The sequence below is a fragment of the Paramormyrops kingsleyae genome, chromosome 8 (assembly GCF_048594095.1).
Source record: "Paramormyrops kingsleyae isolate MSU_618 chromosome 8, PKINGS_0.4, whole genome shotgun sequence".
Lineage (NCBI taxonomy): Eukaryota > Metazoa > Chordata > Actinopteri > Osteoglossiformes > Mormyridae > Paramormyrops > Paramormyrops kingsleyae.
This window is the reverse complement of record NC_132804.1, coordinates 5,624,928-5,646,824: the sequence shown is the minus strand read 5'-3', so window position 1 is coordinate 5,646,824 and position 21,897 is coordinate 5,624,928. Positions and strand designations below refer to the sequence as shown.

Below are 21,897 nucleotides of genomic sequence, written 5' to 3'. Positions count from 1 at the left end.
TATTCCTCTGACCTCGGGTTCCCTTTAAATGCAATCTAAAATCAGTGTAGAGTTCTAAGAAACAGAATTGCTTCAGCTAGATCCTCTTTCATAGAGGCTCTTAAATCTGATTTGATTATTTTCAGAGCTGAAAATAATCTTTCAACACTGACTTGGGTGAGTGGCATTGCCGTTACAATTCTAGCCACATCACCAATGATCTCTGGATACACAAGGATGGCTTCTTCAACACTAAGTTTTGATGAGCGATTATACTTTTCAACTTCCTTTAGTTCTTTAAAAAACTCCTGCCGGAATTTCTTTATTTGGACATTGACTGGTTCTTTATTGCTTATGCGACGTCGCTTTCCTTTTCCTTCCATTTTGTCCAAGAAGGAATCAAAGTCTAACTCTTCATTTGAAGAGGATGATCCTGAGTTACCAGTACCACCAGTGCTTTGAACTTCCTCCTGTGGAGGTATTTCAGGTAGTAATCCCCTCATGCGAACTGCTAAATCGTAGAGTGCCTTTTTCGCTGTAGCAGTCTGGTCACTGTTCAACAAAATTCGACTCATTGGGTCGACATAAATAGCTGCTAACAAGATTTCATTGTCCAGCAAAAGACTCTCTCTTTTCATCATTGAAGATGCAATGCCATCAGCTATTAACCCTCTACTTTTGTTCAGGTGATACATCAAAAAACATTTACCTAATTATCAGTTAAGGCCCCCAAATACGCAACGATCCGTGGCCGATTTTGCCACCGACCGATGTGCGTGTACAATCGCGGCAATTGATTGGCGGCCGCAGATTGCGGGTGTCCACATCGATGGGCAGATCCAGCTTGCCGAAAATCTCGACCACCGCCCCCATCCAAAGTAATGTGATGTCTGCTGCAGTGGCTGTCTCCTCTGTCAGCCAGCCGGAAGTTTATTGCATTGTGTCACTCACCGGCCAGCTGATCAGCAGAACGAGCCTCTGCTGGAGACAGGTAGGGAGATCTGTGTTCTCGGCTCCTTCGCCCCCCTTCACTAGCGCATAGCGAAGGGGAGCCGACGGAGCTGAGAACACACCAGATGATTTTTCAGGCGTTTGACGCGTGATGACTCGTTGAACGGCCGAAAAATCGGCAGTGCATCTGAAAATGTATGGGGGGCTTTAGGCTAGGTTCACAGTTCCCTGTAACAGTGGAACACGACACAATGGAAAGCGGCGCCGCACCTTACCTGTGCATTACATCCCATATAGTGACGCATACAGTCAATGAAAAGCATGCTTCATGGTTACTTGACATGTTCGTTTTGTGGTAACATTATGCACTGCATGCATTGGGCTTTATTCTTACAGCAGAGAAGTAGTTCATTATGACTGTTTGTGAATTGGGACATTTCAACTTACTTTTTTAATTCCCATTTAAATTTAGTAGGAGTCGGAGTCAGAGTCGGTTAACTTTTTGCCGACTCCGACTCTGACTCCAGGTACCCAAAATTGTCTCCGACTCCGACTCCTCGACTCCGACTCCACAGCCCTGGCTGCATCACCAGGTAATGTAAACGATCGGTAGAGAAGCTCCTCTCACGGCCGTTGAGAGAGAGTCCCACGATATTTCAGGCGAGTTTGAGGTTCCAGAGCTTCGTAGCCAGATCGCACAGAGGCAGGGACTATTGTGAGCACTCAATGAACGGAGGCTGAAGCTGTGCAAAAGACATGCATTTATTCCTAACTATAGTCTAAAGTTCATGAATAGAGATGACCAGGAATTTGAAACCTGAACCAATGGCTGACCATCCATTTGGCAGGCTTTCAGAGGGGTGTCTGTGGCAGTCCTTTAGGGATTTATGACCAGACTGATTCCCCTTTACTGATGATTTTCATTAGGCTTGTGTAACTTCTGATAAATACACTTCCATGGTAACCACTGACCAGATTTGGAATCAGGAGTGATTTTCCATCAGTTTGATACCAAACATGCCATACCAGCCTAGCGGTTCCCACCTCATACCATCTGTATTAATTAATTAACAATTGCTTATATTATGGATGTTACTGACTCACATCAGTATACGGTATAGGTGTTTTGGGTTGCACCTCAACAGATGTTACACTTTGGGTAAATTGTACAGACATTACATTACATATTCACATTCAAACAGCACATCCTACCCTTAGATAGACGTGGCCGTTAGTTTGTGGTAATGCCAATTTAAATTGCATATCTGGGAACAACATATTTTGGTTGGTGTGGCTTATCCCCATTGATCTTCTCCCCAGATTGGATAATTTACACCTTAATTCAGTTCTTTTAATGCAGAGTAGCACGTAAAGAAATGCTAACAGGCTACAAAGATCAGAAAAGGGCCACAGAGGAATGTTGTAGAGAAGGGGGGGTTTGTTAAACAAAGAAAGAACAATCTCTGAAAGTTAGGACACACTGAGATACCTGGTGACACTATTTATTTTTCAAGATTCTTCTGGTATAACCATGAGGACATACATGCAGTGGTAGCTATACATATTTGTTTATTCAAATTTATATAAGTATTTAAGTGTGAGGAGTAAAATAGGTGATACTCCGTGAACATGGTTATAAGGGTGGCGCAGAAAACACAAAGATTGTCTAAGGACACATACAAACATAACCTATCTGTATATTGAGACTAGTAGTCATGAGTAAATCAATATACAGGGTATACAGAAGCCGACTTAGAAGAAACTTCCTTTAGGGTGTTCGTCTGTTGGGTGAGTGGTATGTAAGGCAGGATGCCTGGGGAGGGGGTTGTGTGCCAAGTCGAGGGACCCCTGTCCATTAGGTCCACTCTGCTGTCTGTAGGTCCCTAAATCTTTGGGCAATAAAAGCTGGAGTACTGGCCTCCCTTGTTTTCTGTGTGTGTGTGTGTTTGGGGTCACTAACCCCCCTTTTGTGCCTAAGCCAGTGAGTATCTCTCGTTTGCATGTGGAATTATGCTGCCTGGCTTCTTGGCCACTGCTCTGCTTCCACTGAGTGTAGAAATACACTCGCAATGAGCAATACAGGCATAGCACTTCATTCTGTCATTAAATTATTTTTTTTTCCAGTTTTGTGTTATTTGACTTGATGGAGTGTCATAATCAAATGTGTAAAAGTGTTCTTGCACAAGCATTGTCCAAATTGGGTTTCTGGTCCGAAATATGCTACTGACTACAGCAGCCTTGTAAGCCGAAAAAACAGGACGGGAGAAAATGTGGTACAGAAGAACGGCTTTGATTTAATGTTTTTTTTTTTTTTTTAATAATAATTTAATCAAACTAGATCAAATATTTTAAAAATCTTTCAACTTTATTGCTTGTCACCTACAATAAACAATCAATCTGTAGGATAAGATGCATATATTTGCTCAAGTTTTGGTTTGGTTAGTCCAATTCCGTAAATCTCACCCTGGATTTGATGAAATATTTCTTTTTATTACAGAAATAAAAGTAATATAAGTGACTGACTGTCACACCGAGCTGGCGAGGGAAACACGGATCCAGAAGTACGGGGAAAGCTGGTTTTAATAGAGCACAGATCAAGCAGTTACAGACCAGAGTTCTCTTAATACAGGCGGAAAGCCGGGCACTCAGGTCCAAACGGGGCGAGCGGTAATCGTGGTCGAGGGACGAGAGCGTGGGTCGAAAGCCGTGGAGTCCGTCCGACGAGTACACACACAATACGGGGTGACAGGAGGGTTGGACGACGATGAAAGCCGGGCTCAGCAGGACTGGAGACTCAAGGACGGGAACGGGACTGAGGAGGCAAGGGATAAGAGGTAAGGGTTTCACAATAGGTAAACAGGCAAGGAACGGGAGTAGAGGAGAACTTGAGACAGAAGAATGCTCGGTCAGGCTTGTCATAAGCGCAATACTTTGCAGTTGGCTTGTGTACTGTTCCTTCCTTAAATAAGGGAGATAATTAGTCCCTAATCCCCGACACCTGGTTGACCCGCCTCCGTAGGCGTGGCACTGACGACCCCAGATTCAAACAGGTGAAACAACGAAGCTGTATAATTTGAGTCTGCCTTCAAAATAATATTGTAAATTATAGAAAATTCATGTGGGAATGAGCCATGTACTGTTCTTTTCCTTAATTCTATATTAGTTTGGGGATTCAATTTGTAAATATTTAAGCTGTAAATTGGAAGCATATAATTATAAGGATATTAGGCGTGAGTAATTGCAATTAATCACAGAAAACTGAAATTAGTTTTTAATCGATTTGTTGCCATACTAGATATAAATATATACAGTACAAAATGTCCCAGTTCAATATTCACCCTGTATACCAGGCAGGCAGATTCTTCATTTTCCCTTGATGTTTCCAGGTGTGAGCTTCATAGTGGCCCTTTCAGTCTCAAGGGATGACAGCACTGGATTGGCTGTATCTGCTGTAGCAAAATGAGCCAATGAAAGCATTCAGGGACTGGACTAATGATTCAGCCCAACACATCTGCAAGTAAGTTACCTTTAAATGAAAACAGGTTCTCTGGAGATGCATATAACACCTCGCCTTCCTCCAGATGACTGCCTGTTCATACAAAATAAAGAACATAAAATTGGACTTGCTATGAGTAAGAAGCTACACACACACACACACACACACATGTGCGCTCATGCAGAATCGTATGAGTTACGTACAGAGTTGATTTCCTCTAATATCGTCACTTTCGCATGACAAATTCAGTGGGGAGTCTGCTCTTCCATTGAAATTGTCATCATCTAATAGGAAATAAAAACATGAAGTTGTTGTTAGGATAGGGTGGCCAGATAATCCATGTCAGGGAGGACACTTCAAGCTATTTCAGATTTTACAAACTGCTTTCAAATTGAAAAGCTCCTGTTCTTGGCTAAATAGTTCAGTTCTTCTTGCGCTTTAACTATCTTGTGTACTTCATTGAAAGACTCATCAAGCTGTTTCACATTAACATTAGTGACATGTACATGATTATAGGAAACTGACCAATCAGCACATAGCATGAACTCAGTGCTTAAGTGAAATCCTAGTCTTTTTAACTGAAACGGTAGTTTACAAATCCTGTCCTAGCCCTGAGTGTCCGCCCTGACATCTGGTAACCCTATGTTAGGGTATTTGCCATTTGCACATTTTGCAGTTGCTTATGTATTGCAAAAAAAAAATCACATTTTCTGGTGTACAGATGAACTCTCCCACAGTCTTACAATTATTTGTTGGTATGAAAATCCATGAAAATGGTAGAATTTTTCATTGGTGATTGGCTGCATCCGTTTGTCACAGTATGTGTAACATACTGATGGGTTTTTCAAGCATAAAGCAAGTATAGTATGTGACATTGGCAGTAACTTTTGACGATTCTACTGTAGTATGTACTAGTAGTATATTCTTAAAAATTGTCTTTAAATCCTTACCTCCATTTATTGTTTTGGCTAAGAAAAGCTCTTCTTTTGGTAGAGGAAACTCTTTACCTGTTGACATAATGGTGTGTGTGAAAGTGCAGACACTTTCTGGACTTTGGATTTCATACCTTCAATAACTGGTTTTCATCTCCGCATTATGTTTTAAATAACGTATTATACTTATATATACTTGATTTAGAATACTAAATGGTAATACTCAATATGCGTAAAACTGCATTGTAAAAGAAGTAGAGAATCATAAATAAAGACAAATGACTTACGGTTCCTTTTCAAGCAAAAACACCCAAGAATAATGACGAGGGGACTGAATAGGAGGAGCCCGGAGACGGACAGAAGCATCTTCCTCTTTAGCACTAACAAGGAAAGAGATTTATAAACATGTGAGTGTAGGCCGTCCTGCAGGCACGGCGGCAAACGGCGTGACGGGCTAACAAAACGGGACGGGCAAACAAAAGGGGACGGGCAAACAAAACGGGACGGGCAAACGAAACAGGACGGGCAAACGAAACGGGACGGGCAAACAAAACGGGACGGGCAAACGAAACAGGAGCGGAGCTGTGGAAAGACCATGGAATGCTGGGGTTTGCTAGAGGGCTAAACCATATACTTAAAATATCTTATGACCCCTCACGTTCATGCATAGCATTGGGAACCCATAGTCTACACTACAAATTGCAGGGAATTATGGGTATTTTATGATGTGTATTTATCTTGTGATTTCCAGTTACTTTGTTTTTGGTTCAAAATGTACAGTGAAACGACTGAATACATTTCTTGACACGGGCGGAACCTAAATTCACAAATAGATGTTTAACTCATTATTGGTCTGTAGTTTGTTTCTTTGTATGTTTAATGTACTTACAGACATTGCCAAGTGAAAGACCCTCACTCATCACAGTGTAAAACGGCCTATTGGTTGAATTCCCTCTGCAGGTGTACAGACCGGTCCCGTTGGTCACTGTGTATCTCTCTCCTGTGTGTTCGTCCGGGACTTGCTGTCCATCTCTGTACCAAGTGTAGTTCCACTCAGCAGAGCTTTCAGGAACCTCACACCTCAGCATCAAGTGGGTCGTGCTGAACATCTCTGTCCAGCCAGTCTCCAAAGTCAGCAAGGTGTTGGGACGGACTAAAAATAGGAAATAAAACATAGTGCTATATGAAATTATTAGGAGTGACAAATATGTTAGGATGCCACTCATTATGCTCCTGTCTATAATTTCAGTAAAGCCAGATTACCTGACATATTAAGCATCAGGGAATCACTGAAGTTGGTGTAGAACGGATGGCTCCCTCTTCTGGCTCGACACCAGTACTCTCCATTGTGGGACAAGGCAGCAGAGCTGATGGTGTAATTAGACCCGTCGTTGGTGCTGCTGTCAGTGTTGGCCAGTGCTGCTCTCTGTGTGCCTTTGTACCACAGATACTCCCAGCCTGCAGAATCCACCCCAACCTTACAGCTCAGGGTGACGTGATCTTCCGTGTAGATTTCTTCAGTGGAGGGATACTGATTCAATTTGGAAGTTGGGACAGTCCCTAAAGCATGTAAATAAAGAATTAAGATTGATTTAAGTTTTTTACCATGTAAAGTGTTCGCTGGCAGCTGTTGCAAGTCATGCAAATAATAACATTATATGGACAAAAGCATCGGGACACCTGGCCATTACACCCACAGGAACTTTTATGACATCACATTCTAAATACATAGACATCAATATGGAGTTGGTCCCCCCTTTGCAGCTATAACAGCTGCCACTCTTCTGGGAAGGCTTTCTATAAGATTTTGTCATTTTTGCCCATTCATCCAGAAGAGCATTTGTGAGGTCAGGCACCGATGTTGGACGAGAAGGCCTGGCTCACAATCTCCATTCTAGTTCATCTGAAAGGTGTTTGATTGGGTTGACGTCAGGGCTCAGTGTAGGTCAGTCAAGTTCTTCCACACCAAACTCATCCAACTATATCTTTAGGGACCTTGCTTTGTGCACTGAGGCACAGTCATGCTAGAACAGAAAAGGGCCTTCCCCAACCTGCTCCCACAAAGTTGGATGCATAGGATTGTCCAAAATGTCTTTGTATGCTGAAGCATTAAGAGTTCCCCTCACTGGAACTAAGGGGCCAAGCCCAACCCATGAAAAACAACCCCATACCAATATCCCTCCTCCACCAAACTTTACAGTTAGCACAATGCAGTCAGGCAGGTAATGTTCTCCTGACATCTGACAAGCCTACACTCATTTGTCAGACTGCCAGAGGAGTGTGATTTGTCCTTCCACAGAAAATGTTTCCACTGCTCCAGGGTCCAGTGCTGGTGTGCTTTACACCACTTCATAAGAACATAAGAAATTTACAAACGAGAGGAGGCCATTCGGCCCATCAAGCTCATTTGTGGAGAGCTTAACTAATAGCTCAGAGTTGTTAAAATCTTATCTAGCTCTGATTTAAGGGAACCCAGGGTTTTAGCTTCCGCTACACTAGCAGAAAGTCTATTCCATACTCTAACTACACGCTGTGTAAAGAAGTGCTTCCTCAAATTTGTTTTAAAATGTTCTCCCACTAATTTACACTTATGGCCACGAGTTCTAGTATTTAAACTAATATTGAAATAGCCATTTGGCTGAACAGCATCCAGACCCGTTAGAATCTTATAGACCTGGATCATGTCCCCCCTTAGTCTCCTTTGCTCGAGGCTAAACAGATTCAGCTCAGCTAACCTCTCCTCATAAGACATTCCTCTAAGACCAGGAATCATTCTCGTAGACCTCCGTTGCACCTTTTCTAAGGCAGCAATGTCCTTCTTAAGGTATGGTGACCAAACCTGCACACAATATTCTAGGTGGGGTCTTACCAAGGAATTATATAGATGTAACATTACCTCCCTTGACTTAAACTCCACACACCTAGAGATATAACCCAACATTCAATTGGCCTTTTTTATTGCTTCCCCGCACTGGCGAGAATGAGACATGGAAGCATCAACATACACACCAAGGTCTTTCTCATAATCAGCTACCTTTATTTCAGTAGGTCCCATAAAATACCTGTACTTTATATTTCTGCTCCCTACATGGAGTACCTTACATTTGTCTATGTTAAATTTAATCTGCCAGATTTCGGCCCAGTCACTAATTAAATCAATATCCCGCTGTAGCTGCTGAGCCGTTAGTTCAGTATTTGCTACACCACCCACCTTGGTGTCGTCTGCAAATTTAACCAGTTTACTGTATGTATTGGTGTCAATATCATTAATGTAAGTTAGGAACAATAGTGGTCCTAAAATTGAACCCTGTGGTACCCCACTATGAACGCAGGCCCACTGTGACATTGCACCTCTAAAAACTGCTCGCTGCTTCCTGTCAGTTAACCAGTTTTCAATCCAAGCTGCCACAGTTCCTAAAATCCCTGCAGCTTTGAGCTTTAGCAAGAGCCGTTTGTGGGGGACAACATCAAAGGCCTTCTGGAAATCTAAGTAGATCACATCGTAGCCCTTTTTGTGATCAATTTCACTTGTAGCTTCCTCAAAGAACTCAAGTAGATTCGTTAAACAGGATCTACCTCTCCTAAACCCATGTTGGCTATCCCTCAGAATGTTATTTGCATCCAGGTAATCTACCATTTTCACTTGGGTTCATCCGATGCTTGGCACTGCGTTTGGTGGTGTGAGGCTTGCATGCAGCAGTTGAGCCATGGAAGCCCATTCCATGAAGCTCCCGGTGCACAAAACCATTGCTTCAGAAATGTTTTTAAACCTCACCAGTTCAATGATTAAGAGGTGCATCCCAATACTTTTGTCCATTTAGCATTTGATATGTTAATTCCTTACCTGAAACTTGAATTGAGAGCTCATTGCTCATTTTGGTCAATACTGTTGGCCTTCGGTACTGCCCTCCGCAGGAGTATCTTCCAGCATCTAACGGACCAGCAGAGAGGATTGTGTATTTATCTCCAGCCGCATATCTGGGGATTTCCTGTCCATCTCTGTACCATTTATACTCCCACTCCGTGGAGCCGTTCTGAATTTCACACCTCACAGTCAGTCTTTCAGTAGTGAAAATCTCTGCCCATGCAGTCTGCAGGGTAAGTACTGGTTCAGGGACATCTGTAATTATTAGGGCAAAAAGGCGAAGGTTTGGCACAATTAGAAATGACAGTTACATGGGAATTTTGGCAACTGGAAAATTAGAGCAATTTTGAAAATGAATGCAATACTTTACCAAATATGGTTAGCTTTACTGGTTTACTGTACTCGGTATAGTACTGGTCTCTCCCTCTTCGGGCTTGACACCAGTACTCTCCACTGTGGGACGAAGCAGCAGAGCTGATGGTGTAATTAGACCCATGGTTGGGGCTGCTGTCAGTGTTGGCCAGTGCTGCTCTCTGTGGGCCTTTATACCATAAATACTCCCAGCCTGCAGAAACTCTCTGAACACTACAGGTCAGGCTAAGATGTTCTCCTCTGTAGATGTGTCCAGGAGGATCCTGTTCCAGTGAAATGCCAGGGGTGTCTTGTAAACAAGGAGATAAGGAAGTTAAATCTGATACCCTGAAGGCCAGTTTTGGTTGAGTGAAACACACATTATTTTTATATTTCCTAGCATTGCAGCTCAAAGAGAAGCCATTCATGTCTCACAGAAGAACATTAAAATGTTATATATTTAAATGTTAATTAAAGTTTCCTACCAAACACTCTAAGTGTCAGCACCTTGCTGTCTGCAGACAGCACTCTCCTTCTCTCTCGATACTGCCCCCTACAGGTGTAGCCTCCATTGTTTGACAGAGTAGCTTTGGTGATTGTGTATTTGTCTCCAGGTCCATATGGAGGAATCTCCTGTCCATCTTTGTACCATTTATACTCCCACTTTGTAGGGCCTCCCTGAAGGTCACATCTCAGAGTCACACTTTCAGTGGTGAAGATCTCTGTCCACCCAGATTCCAGGGTCAGTATTGCCGTCGGGATGGCTGGAGACACCAGAGGACAGATTAAAAGGCTAAGGATAAGATGAGAAAACCTCCCTCTATCTTCCATAACAATTATCCAGTACAGGATCCCAGGAGCCCAATATCATGGGGAGTAAGAGGCACTAGGCACAGGACACCGTGGATGGGAGGACAGTCCATTAAGGGGCACTGATAGAAAATAACTACATGTGTTACACCTGTAAAGACTCATAAAGTCTTACCTATTACTGTAACTGAAGTGCCATCACTCATTTCAGACAACACTGTTCTCCTTCTATACTGCCCTCTGCAGGTGTACTGTCCAGTGTCTAACCGAGTAACAGAGAGGATTCTGTATTTGTCTCCAGCTTCATATCTGTGAATTTCCTGCTGATCTCTGTACCATTTATATTCCCACTCAGCAGAGTCACCCTGAAGGCCACACCTCAGAGTCACACTCTCAGTGATGAAGATCTCAGTCCAATTGGACTCCAGGGTCAGTACTGCTTTCGGAAGGGCTGCAGATATCAGAAGGTGGAACAGAAGATTGAGCACATGAAGATAAAATGGATGTAATCTGACATTTAACATATTAAAGCAAACATATTTTACTACCTATGGCATGAAAATGCAAACTAATGCTGTACTGAGTAATACAAAAGGCTTGAATGTGATAGGCCTGTAAAGAGTTGTGAAAAAACCTACCTGCAATGTTAATTTGGAGTGTAGAACTCATTTCAGACGACACGTGAGTTCTCCTTCGATACTGCCCCCTACAGGCGTACCCCCCAGTGTCTGACGGATTAGCGGAGAGTATGGTGTGTTGGTGTCCGGCCCCAGATTTTAAAATTTCCTGATTATTTTTGTACCATTTATACTCCCACTCAGCAGAGTCACCCTGAAGGCCACACCTCAGAGTCACACTCTCAGTGATGAAGATCTCTGTCCACCCAGATTCCACGGTCAGTACTGCTTTTGGAAGGGCTGGAGATGATACAAGACAGAATAAAAGGCTAAATATCTATGGATAAAAGGAGAATACATCCATCCATCCATCCTTCCATTAATACCAGTCATCCAGTACAGGATCACAGTGACCTTACAGCTTATATCCAGGAGTAAATATAAGGTATAAGGCAGAGGACACCATAGACGGGAGGACAGTCCACTACAGGACAGACAAAATAACTACATGTAATACACCTGTAACGATTCATAAAAGATCCTACCTGATACTGTAATTGAAATATCATTGCTCATTTCAGACAACACTCTTCTCCTTCTATACTGCCCTCTGCAGGTGTACCGTCCAGTGTCTGACCGAGTAACAGAGAGGATTCTGTATTTGTCTCCAGCTTCATATCTGTGAATTTCCTGCTGATCTTTGTACCATTTATACTCCCACTCAGCAGAGTCACCCTGAAGGCCACACCTCAGAGTCACACTCTCAGTGGTGAAGATCTCTGTCCATCCAGATTCCACGGTCAGTACTGCTTTTGGCAGGACTGGAGATGATACAAGATAGAATAAAAGGCTAAAGATATATTGATAAAAGGAGAATACATTCATCCATCCATCCATCCATCCATCAATACCAGTCATCCAGTACAGGATCACAGTGACCTTACAGCTTATATCCAGGAGTAAATATAAGGTATAAGGCAGAGGACACCATAGACGGGAGGACAGTCCACTACAGGACAGACAAAATAACTACATGTAATACACCTGTAACGATTCATAAAACATCCTACCTGATACTGTAATTGAAATATCATTGCTCATTTCAGACAACACTGTTCTGTTTCGATACTGCCCTCTGCAGGTGTACTGTCCAGTGTATGACCGAGTAACAGAGAGGATTCTGTATTTGTCTCCAGCCTCATATTTGGGAATTTCCTTCTGATCTCTGTACCATTTATACTCCCATTCAGCAGAGTCACCCTGAAGGCCACACCTCAGAGTCACACTCTCAGTGGTGAAGATCTCTGTCCATTTGGACTCCAAGGTCAGTACTGCTTTTGGAAGGCCTGCATATGTCAGAAGATTGAGGACATGAAGATAAAGGGGGATAATAAGAGAATTTTATAATGTGTGATATTAACAAACAATATAATAACTGTTGGCAGGCAAACAGATATTAATTCCACACTAAGTAATTCAGAAGAGTTTCATAGATCCAGAAAGATTCCTGAAACTTCGTTACTCATGTCAAGATATACATTATGTCTGTCTTTCAGTACCTTTCTGTTAATGACAATAACAGAAGATTTTTTTTCACTCCAGACCTGAGCTTGGTAACGGTCCAACCATCTCTGTGCCATCTAGATTTCACACTTTAGTGTCACGCTTTCGGTGAGGAATAAACTCTGCCTTTGCGTTCACTGGATGCACTATGTGATGAACGTGATGACGTGGGGGGATGACGTGGGGGGTTTTTATGGCACAGAGCACCGTACACACAGGGTTTCTTCTTCAACTTCCATTCTCTTTCTTTTTTTTTCTTTACTCATTTTTGTTTAATTTCTCACAAACGTGCCACACAGTCTATCAGTGAGTCCAACAGCCAAGATGTGAATGAGTATGACAGTCTTGGAGAGCTCAGGCAAATGCAGAGGCGATAAACTTTAGACACTTAAAAAAAAGCATATTCTAGATAATTTTGAAAAGGAACTGTCCTGACTTTCATCAGAGACGCAGCACAGACGTCCTGATTCCGGGTGAAGGAGGTATTTTAATTATAAAGCAACAAGGAACACGACACACCATGAAAACGAACGTTAATGACCGGACTGGGGAAAACATACCTAACGCAGACTTAAATACATAAAACTAATGACAGCAACAAGAAACAGCTGGTAAACACGGGGATTCGACATGAGGTTAAGGAGGGGGCGTGGCACACAGGAGGATTGGACGAGCGGGGCATGACAGGAACCATCACTAAAATCCCAAAGCTTTCCAAATTTTGTTTTCTATGGCTGAGTCAAAATGTTTCAGCTGAACTACTTGATGGTTTGAATGCAGCATACCATGGCGATCCCTGCACTGTGTAATCACAAGGCCATCAGATGTCATATACTGTAGATATGAGGTGCATTCAAGTTCCAAGGTCTCCTCATTTTTTTCAGACAAAGTAGATATCCCAGCAAGCTGAAACTGCTGCTACTTCACAGCATGGTCGTAGACGTAGATGTTTTTCACAAAGTTACGCCACGATTGCATGGCTGCTGCAAATGCTTATTTAGGGGTCTGTTGTGTCCACTGCTTGCATTGCTATATTTCTGCATCGGAAAATTTGATCGATAACCGATTTACTTTTCTCTAATATTGCCAATGCCGGCGATAAAGCTTGCTAATTTATTAGCGGAATAATGTTACATAGTTTTTTTCTTCTTAGGAACATGAAAGATCAATTTGCTGACCAGATTTAATAATATAATATAAACATGTCTCAGGTTGTATAAATAAAATATAAGTAAAAGGCTGTGATCATGATCCATCCCCCCACCAACTAATTGGTCTAACTTCCAAAATGACTTGTTCATCATCCATTATTTTGGGTAGAGGTCGACCAATCGATCGACCAGTTTTTAAGCATTCCATGGCAGTCAGTATTGGCTGATTAATTGGACTACATGATTGATTTAATGATAGCTGCACGCGGCTGCGCATGGCTGCGCATGGCTGCGCATGGCTGCACATGGCTGCGTGATTGACGCGCAGTCACACGGAGCACTCACTTCGTCACTCTTGTAGTGTGGTTTATCAGTATCTACAGTAGTCAACCCTGCTACAATCTATGGTAAGAGTCCTAAATTCATGCAGCTTATATCAGTTTCATTTGATGAATAACATCGCCACAAAGAAGGAACAATCTCAAGTTTTAAACATATCGTTTTGTTACTTAGTCATAAATTGAATCATGAAACGCCAAAGAGGTTCAATTATTATTCTTTTAATCTCTGTGACTTAAAATTCTGCATGCCTGCATGTGTTTATAGTGTGATTAATATTAGGAGCTAAAATATTATTGGCTTTGTCGTGCTCCCGTTGCCTCCCACCGCAGTGGGCCGGCTGGTTCATGCCTGGCAGGACACCAGGGCGAATGACGGCGATGCTGGACCCCTTATCCACCAGGGCTTGTCTGTGAGTCTCCTCCAAAGGTCAGTCTACATATGATGTGGATGTGACGCAGCTGGCTAACTTGATGACCAAGGGGTGAGGACCCCTTGGTGGGCAGTGCCGGCGACGACACCCTCATGGTACCACCAGCCCAGGGTTTTCTGGTGGCTGTGCAGGGTTGTGCCAGGGGGCAAAGTGCCTGACTTCCCCACAGCGGGAGCATGGGATGTTGGATGATGGGCAATGCCTCCGCTGTGGATCGATGCAGGTCTCACCCGCTGCCTCTCGTCACTGCTGGAGCCCCCAGCCTCACAGTCATTCACAGGCGAGTGTAGCTGCCACCCGCAACTGTACATAGTGACACAGCTGCTCCAGTGCCAGTGCCTTGACAAAGGCATGGAGAACCAGCTCCTCCCGCCTGGTTCTGGGTAAATGTGGAGGTCCTCCGTAGATGCCCCCCAAGGCGCCGCCTCCGGCGACTCATCAGCTCCTGCCTCATCGCTTCCTCCGACAGCTACAGACTCAATCGCTGCTCTAGCGCTGCCACCATTGTGGCGTGGTTCCACCGCCCATCGGGGGTCAGACTGAGGAGGGCTTGGAGCTCCTACCCCTCCAGCACCAGGTGCACCGTGGCCTCCCTGTCGCTCTATGGACTGCGCCGGGTTGCCAGAGACACTTTGGAGAGGTGAGGTTCCAGGGGCTCTTTCCAACTGTAGAGTGGGAGCTTCAGGATGGTCTCCACCCCGGCCCTCTCTGTCACCGGCACACACTTGTTTTTCCGGGTAACGCAGTGAAGAGGGAGCATTAAACCTAACAGGTCACCCCGGGACAGTGTTGCGCTCAGTCCCTTGGGATTCCCGCTGATTCATCTTTGTCTCCCTCCGCTGCCATCTGTAATGCTCTGTGTGCAGGTCATGCATGAGGTCACCAGTTTCCTCAACAACCTCCCCCCTCCCACTTCTGACACCAGTGTTACAATGTCACTGTGGTGAGACATATTTAATCAATATGCAGAAGTACAGATGACAGTGTGACACACTTATTTTGTGCAACTGTCAGAGAGTATCAGCAGTGGCACGTACAGAGGAAGTCACCAGTACACAAATTGGACACCATCGGGGGAAAATTACAAACACATAATAGGGGAACACTTTATTTGGCACTTCATGAAGATGCAACATACTTATATTCACTGACATAACTACATATCATGTACATTACGTACAGAAGAAATTACATTATGTATAGTCCGCTTCAATGTATGCCGGTCCATGATTGCTTAAGCCCCGTGGTGTCACATTATATTATAAATGATTACTCGATGAATCATCTGATTAATCGGTAGATTACTCATATTATCGATAGTGAACCTGATCCGTATCTGCATGATTTTATACATAGTGCTGCTAACATCGGATTGACTGATGAGATATTTGCTTCAATGAGCAGTTGAACAGGTGAACCTAATATAGTGACCAGTGAATGTAGATTTTCTTAGCTTTTAGCTTCTTGCAAGTACTGTACATTTCATGCTACAAAAATGGAAAAGTCAGTGGTGCTCTTTGGGCTTATGGTGCCGGGCCTTGGCTTGCTGGCTCTGCGTAGCCGGAGCAGCCAGAGCTGGCCGAGAGCTTCCGGGGCTGAGCATTCAGGCAGCGGCAAGGGTCCACAAGGCCGCCCACCAAGACCTGCCCATCGTTATTCACACGTTCCAACCACCGCCAGCCCCTCACAGACCTTTACCGCAAGGGTGTTAGCAAAGGGGTCCGACCAAAGTCATCATGTTTTCATGCCAATTATTATGGCTTATCGATCGGAAGACGTAATATTTTGTACATCCCTGCATATCATTTTCTTAACTAATGTGTGACACGGTGTATTGTATTAAATTTAACTTGCTAGAAAGAGTCTTAACATCTTTGCAAATTGTTAATATCTGTCAACATAGCTATAAGTTATAATCTGAGTATTAATGTAAGAATTGATATTACGGCATTAAAGCATGCCCTTATGAGTATATTTCATACCACTTTACTGTTTAAATTATACTCGATAAAGAAAGTGTAGTAAAAGATCATTAATAATACCGGCTCTAGTTTAATATATTTTATGGAAATAAAGTATATATGCATTATAAAGGTATCTACAGTATAGTGCAGTGTAGATGAGAGTAGCATGGTGGTGCAGCGGTTAGCACTGTTGACTCACACCTCTAGGACCAGGGTTCAAGTTTCTACCATGGTTTCATGCATGTGGAGTTAGCATGTTCTCCCCATGTCGTTAGCGTGTTCTCCCCGTGGGGTGTTCTCCAGTTTTCCCCCACAGTCCAAAGACATGCTGAGGCTGATTGGAATTACCAACTTGCCCCTAGATATGTGAGTCTCAGTCTGCCTAGTGATGGGTTGCTCCCTTCCCTGAGCCAGAGATGGGCAGTATTGCAATGAAACATATTTTTGTATTTACAAATTACTTGTATTTTAATTAAATACATTTCCTCACAACAGTATTTTTGTATTTTATTTTTATATGTTTGATGAGCAAATATTTGTAGTTTTTAGTGAGAATCTTTTTGATGAATTTTGTGCCCACCGCTGCCGTGAGCACACAGCCAACCAGTGAGGTTCCAGACCCCCCTGACCCCGAATAGGACAAGCAGCTACAGAAAATGGATGGGTGGATGGATCTTTAATATGAGACGTCTTGGCTTGGCTACGCCATGCACCGTTATCTCAGTAACCAGCTGCACTCGTCTGTTAGCTGTCTTCGTGACCGTGGACTTCCACGTTTCTCACACTAACTTTTCAGTGCCGCTAATTTTGTATTTTTAATGATGGGTCCAAAGCGTAGTTCTCCCAGTACCTACAGTAGTATCTCTAAACATACAGGGGCGTAACTTAGATGGTTTGTAAATAACTTTAAATGCCTAGATAAGACATGACACAGCATTTTAACAGTTTACAGTTTAACTATGAACATGTCACAGTTAAACTGTGAAGTTAGGTTTTGATCGTCCAATAAGTCATGTAGTTTATAGTCTACAAAGAATATTTTTGTGTACTGTGAACTATGAACTTCGATCATTTCCACCATGGGGGGGGGGTTGATGGTAATATTGTCCGATCAGTTTTAAGTCATAGTACAGGTGGGTTTAAAGAACAGAGATGTCATTAATCCTGCAACACTGTTTGCTCGCAAACATTCCGTTTGTTAAGCATGGTTGATTTTCTATTGCAGTATTGAGCATATGTTGTTCAACAGAGCCTTTACAGATGCTACACCACAAGTGCTGGGTTCAGTTGGTCTGAAATACATCATACAGAATTATGTACAAGACTGTACAATTGGATTCCTCTTGGTGATAATTAAGGTTTGACTATTTTATGTGATGTTTTCTGTTCGTGTTTTTTTTTTTAACAGATCATTTAGGGTTTTTTTTTAAGCTAAGCAGCCCATTACTAATAAACATAACAGCTCCACTGTTACAGGGACTATTAAGTTAACTAATAAGGTTCACAGTCAAACCATGAATACTATGATCTTAACAGTTTGACAGTAAAGCAGTTCAGAGTAGAATGCTGAAATGTCCACAGCTTAACTGTAAACTGGTAAACTTCACAGCAAGAAAGTTTACAGTTCGACTGTAGATTTCACAGTAAAACCGTGAAAAGTGTCCTAATTCACTGTAAAATTTCATTATTGAACTATACAATAATTCTTGGACAAACTGTGAAAGTACATAGTAAAACTGTCAAGTAAGTTTAGAGTTTTACTATGATATTTCACAGTGCATTTCTTCCTGGGATAAATTGCAGAAACTACACATTATAGTATAAAGTCGATAGATTCTTACCCGTCTCTTGTGCAGAGGTAATCAATGCAATGAAAACTGTAGGACAACAATATGTGTTTAGAAAATAGCACATAGAGGAAATCATTCAATACAATCATTCAATGCTTAAATATTTTACATGCAGTGTTATTTTTTAGTAATCTCTATTCAGGGGGTGGTTACGGTTTTTCTTGTTTGCCTTGCAAACATTGTTCAAAAATCTCCACTCCTTTTGGGCAAACGGAACAGCAATTTTTCATTAATTCCCAAAAATATTTAAACATATTTAAAATAATTAAGCAGCATAGTCTACAATCGGAAAAAAGAACAAAATGGATTATGTACTCTGAAACTGATGAACTGCCTGTCGGATTAACTCTGAATTTCATTTTCAGAGGGGGATTTCTCGCATCTCAGACTGACAGGAGGGATGATGCCCAGTGAGGGGGGGTGAATCTAACATTACCGAGCTGAAATTCTGCTTTTGGCTCCCACACCACAAAATTTTGTTGCACTGATGCATTTTTACTATGCAGTGCTGTGCAATTGAATTGAGTTGAACTGTGAAAGTTTTCTCTTATAATACTTCCTATTTACTGCATTGTGTTCTGAGCAATGGCGGAACAGAGACTTTGCTGCGGGAGGGGACACAACTTCATCATTTGAATACAAAGGTCTGTTTATTGAGGGGTGAATGAAACCAAATAAAATATTTTTTTTGGGTGGGGGGCACCCCCCCGGTTCCTATGGCCCTAGTCGTGGGACCATTACACTGAAATTTCTCCCAAAGTAACATGCATCAGTGATGCCCAATCTCATGCAAGAAATCTTTCAACTACTGTAACCTGAATGGTCTACTGTCTTTGACAAGAGTAGCATCCTGTCAGCCACAAACAAATGAGCATGGTACAGTCTGATGAGCAATCACTGTCACTGAATAAGAATGGGCAGGAAATGTGGACCATTTTGGCTGTCTTAGGTTTGAACAGAAATTTAGCAGTTTTCAGGGTCAGCGATGTTAGACAAAAATATAGACCTCTTGGGTATCAGTATCTTAACAGAAATCAAAATTTACACATTGGTGCACCACTAACAATGCGATTGTAAACCGGACTTTCTTGAACTGTAAACAATAAGTGTCTTGAAGTTTAAACAATATTCATGGCACTGACATATTCATTGACAATTATTCAATTTTGAAATGTTACTTTCTGAGTGAGTTAAGGTTTGATTGGGAAGTGCACCCACAGTTTTAAACATTTAAAAAATGTTTCAGGAAATGTCCCAGATCAATTGAAAAAGATTGTAATATAACCCTCAAATATAAAACATAACAACGTATATAGCAGAGAATATAATGAGAATGCCATCTTGGTTTTGAGACAATAAGAAAATAATAGTACTTACATATCTCACATATAATCGTCAGAATCATTTTTACGATGCATCATCTGTCACTTTGTCATGTGTGGTTTCTGCTTGAGCCTGCCTCTTAGTCTAAGAGAATTTGTGGTTACCTGCCGTTTTTGTAGCTGAGCGTTTCCTAGAAACGCCTCGGAAGTATAAAAAAGCCACATCTTCGTGCCATTGGTCGAGCATTAAGTTTTCATTGTGGCAAAAATTGCCTTGCATTTCGGTGCTTCCTCTCCCGTGCAATGGACAGACATGCCTGTGTAAGTGAGGTGGTTTACAGCCTAGCGTTACTTCCACTCAAACAAGTGGCTCGGTCCTCTGGATTACAACCTGCATGGAATTCGGCTCAGACTATGTGGAGGACAAGATAGAATAGCTTAGAATAACTGTCCCTTCTCCAGACACTCGATGTCTTTCTTTTCCATCCGTCACTCATAGTTGCTTATTCAGTAAATGAACATAGTTAGCTTGTAGCTCACCTAGGAAGACACACAATGGTCTGTGGTCAGTGAAGGGAATTCAGAACAAAGGCTTCAAACAACTAAGTACTTTTGTTTCTGTTTTAACTACTGATTAGTCTGGTAAAATCCTCTCCATCTAAGGTACTTGAAGTCATCTTGTTTTTTAGCATTTCCTCCCCCCACAGAAGTGAGCAGGAATCGGCACAATCGTGCAAAGCATACTTCATGTTAAGTCTAAATTCAAAGTGATCACTTCACTGACCAGAACACGGAAACTACAATTGCATATATCTACCAGTGCAATACCACAGACATACATTGTAATTTCACTATTAATTCAGAGCACAGGGCAGTGCATACAAGCATTATAGATGCATTTTTATGACTGAAACAGAAAGGACGGCCAAAAAGAAAGAACTGGGATGAAGAAATGCAAGATTTCCCCAAGTAAAAAGGGAAGTTTATGTAGTAAATTTCCTTAGGTGGCATTTTTAAATGTCTGTAGCTGCTTCTTATATCATAAGGAATGCCTTTCTGAGTTATATTAATAATGTGATTTTATTTCATATAAATGTTACTGTTTTTGATTTCATTTAATGAATTTCAAAAACAGTTGTCAGTTTAAGTATTAGAGCATTATATGGTTAGCACACTGACATGTGGTGAGAATGTGGGAAGGAACACTGTGGGGTGCCGCTTAATGGTACGCCAGTAAAAATGCCCTTCAGACGTATCACACTAAACAGCAAAGTCTGTACAATCATGTACTTTAATGTTTACAAGCTAGGTAGCAAAAATAATCAGCAAAAACCATCACACACGTTTCACATGATTCTGTTATTTATTAAGTACAGGCGTGTTCAACTGATAGAATATACCTGTAGGACACTGACAGGAAAAGTCACACACAGATGGTTAGTTTTTTTTTTTTTTACACAAATACATGTTTTGCTTTGTGTGCAGACAGGTTCTGGGGTTCATATCCACATGGTCTGTGAAACAGTGAGGCCTTCAGGGATCTGATCTTGATGGTTGCCATGGATGGAAAGGATGTCATCGTCCACCCTGAGGGGTTTCCTAAGGAACAGAAGTGGAGGGTCAAGAATGCCAGTTCAGGTGCCACTTTAAAAAAAATTAAAGGTCAAGTTGGCCCTTCTCTGCTACACTTGCTGTTGTATCAACGGAAAAGTGCTGCAATGTGTCACCAGCAGAAAATGTCACTTTTCACACCCCATCAAAGTGATTCTCTAAGTCATGGTGGGACGTCTCCATGTTAATGCCTCGCCTGAGAGTCACAGAGATTGCGTGCACAGTAAGGCGCAGATGTGCGGTGCATGAGCACAGCAGCACTAATGATAGGATTTTTTCAAATTCTTCACACAGCAACTGTTGCTATTTCAGTCAACTTCCTTACATTAATAAGGCAAAACCAGATTCAACCAACTAGACCAATCGACTAGAGGACAGCAGGTCTGATTCTGTGCAGGGTTTGTGGTTTTTGTATTTGCATTTATAGTCTTTGTTTTTCTGAGGCGACAAAGATCTGAACTCTGGGATATTAAGATTAATTCAAATTTCTCACCTGTCTCTGTTGGTGCTCAAATTCTGCTGGTCCTGGTTTAAAACTGCAAGACATGTTGAGAGGTGAACCAGGTCAACCCACAAAGGACAGGTATAATTCTAATACAGAGGTTTCCCTTTATCTGTTAATAAAACACTTAATTTTTAAGATAAACATAAAATGGTCTAAGT

The 21,897-nt window shown here is 42.2% G+C and overlaps 1 protein-coding gene across 4 annotated transcripts in view; it reads right to left on the bottom strand.

Annotated features, from left to right (window-relative positions):
* Window positions 1-3,489: 3,489 nt before the first annotated feature.
* The window catches only part of LOC111852909 (myosin-binding protein H-like), a 33,547-nt gene continuing 15,139 nt past the window's right edge, over window positions 3,490-21,897 (bottom strand). The window contains exons 1-18 of one of the 4 annotated variants that reach the window (XM_072715038.1): window positions 21,728-21,776; window positions 19,679-21,222; window positions 18,293-18,328; window positions 12,072-12,347; window positions 11,547-11,822; window positions 11,023-11,301; window positions 10,560-10,835; window positions 10,060-10,338; window positions 9,594-9,884; window positions 9,203-9,478; window positions 6,622-6,918; window positions 6,248-6,511; window positions 5,646-5,738; window positions 5,377-5,433; window positions 4,630-4,710; window positions 4,457-4,519; window positions 4,269-4,379; window positions 3,490-3,742 (exon numbers count right to left, since the gene is read on the bottom strand). In XM_072715038.1, coding sequence (XP_072571139.1) covers window positions 4,294-4,379; window positions 4,457-4,519; window positions 4,630-4,710; window positions 5,377-5,433; window positions 5,646-5,738; window positions 6,248-6,511; window positions 6,622-6,918; window positions 9,203-9,478; window positions 9,594-9,884; window positions 10,060-10,338; window positions 10,560-10,835; window positions 11,023-11,301; window positions 11,547-11,822; window positions 12,072-12,347; window positions 18,293-18,328; window positions 19,679-19,706 — 2,958 coding nt within the window. In that variant the 5' untranslated portion in view covers window positions 19,707-21,222; window positions 21,728-21,776 and the 3' untranslated portion in view covers window positions 3,490-3,742; window positions 4,269-4,293. Of the gene's footprint in view, window positions 3,743-4,268; window positions 4,380-4,456; window positions 4,520-4,629; window positions 4,711-5,376; window positions 5,434-5,645; window positions 5,739-6,247; window positions 6,512-6,621; window positions 6,919-9,202; window positions 9,479-9,593; window positions 9,885-10,059; window positions 10,339-10,559; window positions 10,836-11,022; window positions 11,302-11,546; window positions 11,823-12,071; window positions 12,348-18,292; window positions 18,329-19,678; window positions 21,223-21,727; window positions 21,777-21,897 lie in introns of those variants that run through there. The other 3 variants (XM_072715040.1, XM_072715039.1, XM_023829286.2) reach the window with 3 other exon arrangements.